The following is a 9,512-nucleotide window of genomic DNA, read 5'->3' on the forward strand; positions in this document are numbered from 1 at the left end:
CTATAAAAGGGCTGCGAGGGCAACCAGCCAATGCAAACCAAATCCATTCTCTCTCTCACTACTTTCTCTCTCTAACCCATTCCAACCCCCTAAACCCTAGGGAACCCCCTAGCACCCGAAGGAAGCCCTGACGCTCCCGGGGTCCCGAGAAAAAGGGTCTTTCGGTTCAGAAATGCTGCTCCAAGCGAAACCCGGTTTTCTATAAAATCCGCTGTAAGTGAGCTATGCCTACACTATTTTTAATATAGCTTCTAATTAATTATAGTAACGTTATTAGGACCTTATGGTATTTATTTGGGCTATTATTATGGGTTATATAAGCATTGTTTAAACGCTTATATAATAGTAATAATAGCTAGACTATTAATTAGTCTCAGTGAAAATTAGACTAAACCCTAGTGGTAATGATACTAGGTTTTGTCAAAGGAAATCGTTTTAAGAGTAACGAAGTGTTGTCCGAGTGCCGAGTCACCACCTTCTCAAGTGAGTGAATGGTCCCTTTCATCGTACACATAGATATGAAGTATTTTATATAAACTACGTGCTATGTGTGCATATTATCTGTATACTTGCTATCTATGCTGGATGAACAATTTTATACAAGTTTTAAATGATTTAAACTGTATATGTATTTATATCTACATAATATGTTGGGTAAAACATGGGTAGATGAAATATGGGTTGGATGATGAGTTGAAAGGTGATATAGACCATGAGGTAAGGGTGAGAGATGGACGATGTGAGAAACCTTATTCCCAAATGCTAGCCCCGTCATCTAGCAGAGTATATGGATGACAACCACAGACTATTCTAGACAGTCTAGTGGAACACTAGCAGGCTCACAACCTGCAGGTGTTGTGAACGATGTGTTCACCGGTGTACTCTAAAAAACCCATTGACATGTATTGCGAGTGGACTCTTGAAAACGATGTTGTCAATAAACGAGATAATTATAGCAGCTGTGCCCGAAGGACAATACCGGCAGTTGCGCCTCATAGAGAATGTCACAATTCTAGCAGTTGCGCCTAAGTGATAAAACTAGCAGCTGTGCTTGACAGTTGTGTCATTGACAACGATGGACTTTGTACCTATTCCTTAGGATAATCCTTAGAAATGAATGAATGAGAAATAGTTGATTATTAGGGTAGATCCTTAAGAGTAAAGATGATAATGGGGATGAGTAATTAGGTTAATTGTTTGATGATTAAATATAATAATTATATTATTGTGGTTTGAAAACCCTATGTATTCACCAAGTTTCCCAACCGACCCACTCATTTTATTTATATCACAGGTGTTGATATGAAGTTAGATTACACTGAGAGATTAAGGAGATATAAATCACTAGTGATAATGAATGTAAGTTTTGTTTATGCTTATGTTCCTATATTGACGATGACATCCCAAATGTTTTAAAATGAATAAAAATACTTTTCTTCGGAAATGCCTTGATAATGTATTTATCATGTTTTACTGGGAACACTTCCGCAACATTTTTTATTAAAAAAGGTACTATGATTTTTATAAAACATAAACAAAATCGGTCTTTTCTAGCCGTAAAAATGGAGATATCACACTCCCCTTCTTGAAAAGCATCAGCCATTCTACATCTCAACTTCATAAAACCTATAATAAATACATCTTCGAAGAGATCAAAGGACGGTGAACCCAAATGTAAAATTGAACATTCACTGAACTAGATTTAAATGAAGAGAGAGAGAGAGAGAGAGATAGAGAGAGATAGAGAGCTATAATGGTGATCACAAGACTATAATCAAACACAAACACGTCAGAGATGGTTGTGATGAAAAGCGCATACAATGGTTGGAGAAGGAGTCGTCAGTGAAGGTTGAGGAGAAAGGCGTCGACGGTGGTTGGTATAGGAATCATCGGCTAGGGTTAGTGTTACGAACGGAGAAGACGAACTTGGAGTGTTTTAATTTAACTGACAATCGATATGTATTGAACTGACAATTAGTTTAATGTAAATTACTTATTTATTACTGAAAAAAAAATTATATTAAAGTGAAAATGAAAAGAAAAGTCACGTCTTTTTTACTTTTACTTTTTTATTTTGAAAAAAAATTCAAAACGGCCATCTAGACCGAATGTAACATGTTAAACCCGAAATGAATTTTTTTACTTTTCTTATTTAACAATTAAATTTATACGTTAATGATCTATTGCCAAAAAAATAAACTTTAATGACCAATTAGGAACAAAGTCAAAACTTTATTGTTCTATGATGTCATTTTTTTTAAAACCCTTTTTCACAATTAGTTTAAGCGTTTAAGGAGCCATAATGTTAAAAACAAAACATTAGTAATGACTATGTAAAACCACATGATGCAACTTATTGAGCTAAAATAACACTAATAATCTTAATATATACTTAAAACGATTCTTATTTTATAATATCACTTCTATTATTTTGGTATTTTGTGATTAGCATTTTTATAAATCCAATGATGTTGGATTTAAATGTAATGTATTTTTCACAAATAAGTAAACAAAATAACAAATTATCAAAGAATTTATTGAATCCTAACAGCCCGGGTTCGAGCGCACGGAAGAATGTTCCAAGAGACGCAGTACTAAAACAAACTAAACACCGAAACAACAGTGGGAAGGAAGCTGAATACACCAAGTCTAAACCCTAGCGCCACCATTACCATTTGCCATCACCTCCTGTATTACCTCCACCCTTCTCCGCCGCAAATCCACTTGCAATGGCATCTATGATGGTAATCATCATCTCATTTCATATTCCCATTTCCCCTTGTACTAGGGTTTATGTTATTATTACTGTTACGACTGATGTAATGCCTAACTTTGTTTTCATTTTCGTACAATAAACAGCAACCCCAGATCATACTGCTTAAAGAAGGTACAGACACTTCGCAAGGGAAACCGCAGTTGATAAGCAACATCAATGCGTGTATGGCGGTGGCTGATGTCGTTCGTACAACCCTAGGTCCGAGAGGTATGGATAAGTTGATCCACGATGATAAAGGTAACACCACTATTTCTAACGACGGCGCCACCATCATGAAGCTTCTTGACATCGTTCACCCCGCTGCTAAGATCCTTGTTGATATAGCCAAGTCACAAGATTCAGAGGTAACTACTATAGCACAGTTATAGTAACACCCATGGCGATATATCTGTTATTGTTATCTTAATGGTGTTGTACTTTAGATCTTGTGATTGAATATTTAACCTGGCTCTAGCAATTGACAAAATGGTTACCACTTGGAGTCATCTTATAGGGCAGATTAGATGAAAGTAGGTGGTCAAATTGTCCTTAAAATTGCTTACAAGGGTATTATATATCAAATGTAGGGTAGAAAACATGTTTGGATTGAAAAGGATGAGTTACTAGTGCTTTGATAATGTGGTTAGCTTTCAGATGTGCTTTTAGTCCATTGTATCAACTCAAGAGTGTTGAATGCATATGTTTAGACACCAGTAAACAACTTAATAGAGAACATCGGGGAAGTGAGTCTTTCCTCATTAAGTCCTTAACTTTTCATACTAAATTTTTTCTATCATTTCTCAAGTGTATAGTCAATTGCTCAAATATTTTCTAAAATCATTTATCCGGACAACACTTGATTGGAGAAAGAAAACTTGATCTTAGTAATGTAGATACCTTGATAACGTGTTACCTTGCAAGGATTTGAAAGTTTGCACATATTTAAAAAAAGGAGGTAATCCTTAAGTTTGTATGTCAAACAAGTTGCTTTTGAACTCAAGTATTGGTATGAATTATGATTAGAGCTTTTTAGTAAGTAAATTTGAAACACACTAAATACTGCATATGGAACAAAGTTTGTGTTAAGTAGAGAATCAAACCTTATTCTAATCGGGTGTTTGAAACGAAAAAGGTTTGATCTTCTTATTCATTGTAATTTATAAGGTAGGATTGATCACTTCATTTCTTCTAGAGTGCTATGTTTTTACTTTTTATTATGAATGTGCATTATTTTTATAAAGTGGCTATATCCTTTTTGTATTCGTGTTGTACAAATTGGCATTTTATTCATATAAAATGGATTATAAGTTTTTATCATATCATTCTTTGTGCTTCCAAGAACTTGATTTCTTTCTTGTAAATAGTTATGGAAAGTAGTTATATTTTGTGTTAGTTCTTCTTATATGACTGTATATATGTTCTCATTCAAGTTTCAAACTCAACAATCTTGTGATTGTGAATACCGATTTTGTACTCCAAATATAATTTCTATTTATTTGCATTCAGGTTGGTGATGGAACCACTACAGTAGTTCTTCTTGCTGGTGAGTTCTTGAAGGAGGCAAAACCATTCATTGAAGATGGGGTCCACCCTCAAAATCTCATAAGAAGTTATCGAACAGCTTCCTTTATGGTAAATTTCCTGAATCTTTTTTTTCTTTTTTAATTATATAGCATGATTGTATTTATATGTTCCAGATTTAGGTCTTGTTTTTTCAACATTTTGAATTCAAACTTTCTATTACAGGCAATTGAGAAGATCAAGGAGTTAGCTGTAAGCATAGAGGGAAAAAGTCTAGATGAAAAGAGAAGCTTATTAGCTAAATGTGCTGCTACAACACTCTCTTCCAAATTAATAGGAGGAGAGAAGGACTTTTTTGCAAAAATGGTGGTGGATGCTGTTATTGCAATTGGAAATGAAGATAGGTTGAACATGATTGGAATAAAAAAGGTGTGAATTCTTTAACAATTCTCAACACTAAACTTTATAAACATGTAAAAAAATTACCACTAAACTATAATTTATGCTTCTTTGTAGGTGCAAGGTGGGACAATGAGGGATTCATTTCTTGTGAATGGTGTTGCATTTAAGAAGACTTTTTCATATGCTGGATTTGAACAACAACCGAAAAAGTTTTTGAATCCAAAGATACTTTTGTTGAACATTGAACTGGAACTAAAATCAGAAAAGGAGAATGCTGAGATAAGGTGGGGATAAATGGTTAATTTTATTCGTTTAGTTTGTTTAAGATTTGACATTTGACATTTGAGATTATGAACAGACTTTCAGATCCATTGCAATATCAGTCTATAGTTGATGCAGAATGGAATATCATTTATGATAAGTTGGATAAATGTGTCAAGAGTGGTGCCAAGATTGTTCTTTCACGTCTTGCTATTGGTGATCTGGCTACACAGGTTGACTCTCTTTTGACTTTTCCACAAATGAAATTCAGTTTTTAAATGTTTTTTTTTTGTTATATCAGTATTTTGCAGATAGAGATATCTTCTGTGCTGGAAGAGTTGCTGAAGATGATCTGCACAGAGTTGCAGCTGCAACTGGAGCTACTGTACAGACATCTGTTAACAATGTTATAGATGAGGTCAGCCTCTTGACTCTTATACTTTATAATATTATTATTATTGTTTTTTATTTTTTAAATGTTTAATTTAATGTTTGGAAAAGGTTCTTGGATCTTGTGAGATTTTTGAGGAGAAACAAGTTGGAAGCGAACGATTCAACATATTTAGTGGATGTCCTTTAGGTCAGACAGCCACTATTGTTCTTCGAGGTGGAGCTGATCAGGTCTGTTTTTTTTTTTTTTAAATATTTTTTCTAAAGTCATTTTGTTATTTTTAGTGGATTTTGATTCTGATATTAAAAGTTTGATTGAATGATGAATAGTTTATTGAGGAAGCAGAACGGAGTTTACATGATGCAATCATGATAGTAAGGCGGGCCATGAAGAATTCCACGGTGGTTGCTGGCGGTGGTGCAATCGATGTAATTTATTGTATTTTAATAAGAAAGTGTAAAGTAATTTAGTGTTTATGATGATGTCATAGTTTGAATTTTTTTTTTTTTTTTTTTTTAAAACTGCAGATGGAGATAAGCAGGTACCTGTGGCAACATGCAAGGAATATAGCTGGAAAGTCCCAGCTATTTATAAATGCTTATGCTAAAGCACTTGAGGTAGGTTTTTTAAAATTATGGTTTGTTTATCTAATAATAATAATAATTATAATAATTAATAAACAGGTTATCCCACGTCAACTTTGTGATAATGCTGGATTTGATGCAACTGATGTACTTAACAAGCTGAGGCAGAAACATGCACTTGCTGCTGGTTGGTCTTTTTCTTTTTCTTTTTCTTTTTCTTTTGCATTACATTTTTTTTATTTATGTTTTTTTTTTCTCTAAATGTATAAATACAGGTGAGGGTGCTCTTTATGGAGTGGATATCAACACAGGTGGAATTTCAGATTCCTTTGCCAACTTTGTGTGGGAGCCAGCAGTCGTAAAGGTAACTAACTTTTTTCTTTGTTGATGTTGTTTAAGACTTTTTTTTTAAAAAAAAAAAAAAAATTAAAGTAACTTGCTTTGATTGTTACTTACTGCAGATAAATGCTATAAATGCTGCAACTGAGGCAGCATGCCTTATACTAAGTGTTGATGAGACAGTGAAGAATCCAAAGGTAACTATTAACTAAATAACCCTACACAACCTTAAAGTAAAAGACAGGAAGTCTCTCTTAAGCAAAAAGACGTTGATGCCCTTCTTACTTTGTCAGAAATAACCCTACACAACCTTAAAGTAAAAGATGGTGATAGTTGCTTGTTAATAATAATAAAAATTGGTTTGAATTGTAGTCGGAGAGTGCACAAAGCGATGCCGCTGGTATGGGGAGAGGCCGTGGTGGCGGTGGCATGCGTGGCGGACGTGGAAGAGGGATGCGAAGACGTTAAATGAAGTTGAATCATTTATTAGGGATACAAACAAGCTTGAGCTAAGGAAGAAGGGTATGAAAGTAATTTTGGGTTTTGACTGAAAAGACACTTTAAAACATTTTCGAATTTTGTTTGCTGTTTTTTTTTTGTCGGTGTATTAATTCTGTATGGATGGAACTTGTGTTTTGTAGCTGCTTGGGGTTGGGTTGAATAGGATTATTTTTAAGTTCCGAGTATCTTTTCTTTGCTTGCTTTAAAAAAGCGCGCATGTTGCGACCGTTGCGAGGTTGTGTTGCGTTGTGATGGCCTAAGCGCAACAGAGGTGTGGGGCGAAGCGACCTACATGGTGTGAGGTGATGCGTTCGCATCTAAGTGCATTGTCACATCTCTGTGTTTGGCCTATTTTACTTAAAAATACTTAAAATCTAATAAAGCCCATGCAAATGCAATTGTTAAATTATTGGCCAGCCCTACTTCTACCCTAGAGAAGTGTGTATAAGAATACTAACTGGCACAACACCTTGATCACACGACAAACTTTTTCATCTATCTGTCATTATCGATTAGTACGTTTTTATCTTCCTTCCTCTTTCTTGATCCTCCCTCTTATTTATTGATCCAACGGTTAACAGTTAGCACTAAGTCACTAACAATGCTCAACATTCTCTTCTTCTCTTAACATTCTTTTCTCTTATAACAATGAATCATTGGACCACAACATAGATCCTGCTAACAATGAGTCATTGTTTTCACTTTCCATGTGGCATGGATATTAGTTTTTGGTTTCATATTATATGTTTAATGTTTATGGTGTTTTAGTTAGTAAACATGAATTTTTCTTTCTACTTTAAGTAAACACATATATATATTTAGTAATTACTACTTGTGTGTATCACCTATGTGATGCGTTTGCAAATCGCATCTCGCAACGTGCATCGGTCTCCAAGACCTAATCGCAACAGAGTGCAACACGCTTTTTTAAACCAAGTTTTGTAGAGCTTGAATTAGCGTGGGGTTTAAAAACAAAACTGAGTACACACATAAACCATTTGCGCTTCTGCTCTTAGTTTGCTCTGCTAAAGCAATTACTAAATTCCCATATCAAAAATGGATTGGAGTGCAAGGGTTTCTTTGAATTGAGTTTTTGCAAGAACGATTATCGGAGTGACAGTTACCTTACTTCCTTTTGGATCAAGTCTCCTCGTCTCCACGCTTTTGAGAAAAGTCTTTTAGTGTATTCAATTCAATGCTTAGTATTTCTTAATAAAGTGAAATCTACTATATATCTAGAAGGGAAAATTATAGAAAAATCCACCCTTTTATCTATCAATGCTCGAAAAAAAGGTTATATTGTTTTTGTGTATGATAAAACCATTTTATCTTTCTATGTCTAAACTAATGCTTCGTAACAGGAAAACTTTTGATAGTCGGTTATGTACTATTTTTGACATCAGAAAACACAATCTGGTTTTCTGATTATGTACAATATAACCCTTTATGTTGTGATTTTATACAATAAAACATTTATTTCCCCTGTTATGGTATGCTAGATTTCGTGGTTTGGGTTTGTACTCGACAGTAAAGGCTATTTCTTATGCTTTTGTTTACTCAATGATCCAATCTTAGGTGTTGTAAGACCACATCTTACATGATAACATATGTGGTATAGATTCTGAGTATACTTGTGCCTTGGTTTCTCTACGTATAAGCTTCTAGACATTAACCTTAGCAATTTTACTACTAAGGAAATTGCCCTCCTAAATCGTAGAATATACCAGTGGGTGCCATTTTTAGTAAAATTATCGAAAATATGGAAGTGCGTTTTGACATGAAAGCTTGGTAGAAAGTAGGTTTCTAGTGTTAACGTGCACCACATGCTTAAGATTTCTTCTCGCTATCCATATAGATGGGCTTGACCAACATATGTCTAATGTGGATTATTGTACTATCCTCAAATATCTGTTCATGATCCCGATATTTCCAGATGACGAGATATGTCTGGTGTGCCGCAAAACATGTTCAACTCATTTGGAGAGCATGTAGTTTATTGTAAAGAACTCTCATGGTTCAAATACAAGCATGATATGGTTAGGGATGTTTTGTTTGACTTATTTAAGCGTGTCGGAGTTCTCGCCAAGAAAGAGACACCTGTGAATTTCTTGACTGACCTGACAGAAGGAAGGTCAACCCTTAGACCGCATGACGTTTTGATTCTGTGGATCTTACAGAGGTATCCCCTATTGTGGGCTTCAGGGTCGGGGGTTTCAAGGTAGGACATGTTGCTTTGAAAGCTGTTACATGTAAGGCTACAAAACATAAGAAATCATGCATGGAAAATCAACATGTGTTCAAAAGAATTGACTTTACCATACAAAAAGGCTTAGCGACGCAGCTTGTTGGCCGTTTGTCTTCTCACTCGTTGTACTATGATAACTAAGTCATTAGAAATGTCTTTATTCTTAAGCATGAATGGGTTGAATAAATGATTAATTACCCATGTTTTGTTCTTTAGTTTTGCATTTGGTGAATACTATGAAAATGGTAGTTCATTAAAAATCGCATATTTAATTTGATGAATTGTAGAATTGTGTTGGTTGATGTGTAGTGAGTTTGGGATAGTAAATAATACTTTGCCTAAAACCTTATCTTCAGTTTAGGGTGCCTTTTTTTTAAGAGGACCTATAAGGAAGAGCTTAAGCATAATCAAAAGTACCTTGTATGTAGCCAAATCCAACTTGATGTTTATAGACCCACATAAATCCAGTCTACAAACATTATGGAAACAGTGAACATATACCATGTGTCCTGG

At 34.6% G+C, this 9,512-nt stretch overlaps 1 protein-coding gene across 1 annotated transcript; it reads left to right on the forward strand.

Moving 5' to 3' along the window:
• Positions 1 to 2,572: 2,572 nt before the first annotated feature.
• LOC144996968 (TCP-1/cpn60 chaperonin family protein) lies at positions 2,573 to 6,939 on the forward strand. Its single transcript, XM_078956782.1, has 14 exons — positions 2,573 to 2,744; positions 2,860 to 3,120; positions 4,262 to 4,387; positions 4,502 to 4,705; positions 4,793 to 4,962; positions 5,037 to 5,172; positions 5,241 to 5,357; positions 5,441 to 5,560; positions 5,660 to 5,758; positions 5,858 to 5,947; positions 6,014 to 6,101; positions 6,190 to 6,278; positions 6,376 to 6,450; positions 6,626 to 6,939. The coding sequence occupies exons 1-14, from the start codon at positions 2,730 to 2,732 to the stop codon at positions 6,719 to 6,721; spliced, it is 1,686 nt and encodes a 561-aa protein (XP_078812908.1). The 5' UTR covers positions 2,573 to 2,729; the 3' UTR covers positions 6,722 to 6,939.
• The last annotated feature ends 2,573 nt before the right edge of the window (positions 6,940 to 9,512 follow it).

The sequence above is a fragment of the Lactuca saligna genome, chromosome 5 (assembly GCF_052625555.1).
Source record: "Lactuca saligna cultivar CGN05327 chromosome 5, ASM5262555v1, whole genome shotgun sequence".
NCBI lineage: Eukaryota > Viridiplantae > Streptophyta > Magnoliopsida > Asterales > Asteraceae > Lactuca > Lactuca saligna.

Coding starts and splice junctions, on each gene's coding strand:
- LOC144996968 (XM_078956782.1), top strand. Junction 3,121..4,261: donor CCAAGTCACAAGATTCAGAG/GTAACTACTATA, acceptor ATTTGCATTCAG/GTTGGTGATGGAACCACTAC. Junction 4,963..5,036: donor AAGGAGAATGCTGAGATAAG/GTGGGGATAAAT, acceptor GATTATGAACAG/ACTTTCAGATCCATTGCAAT.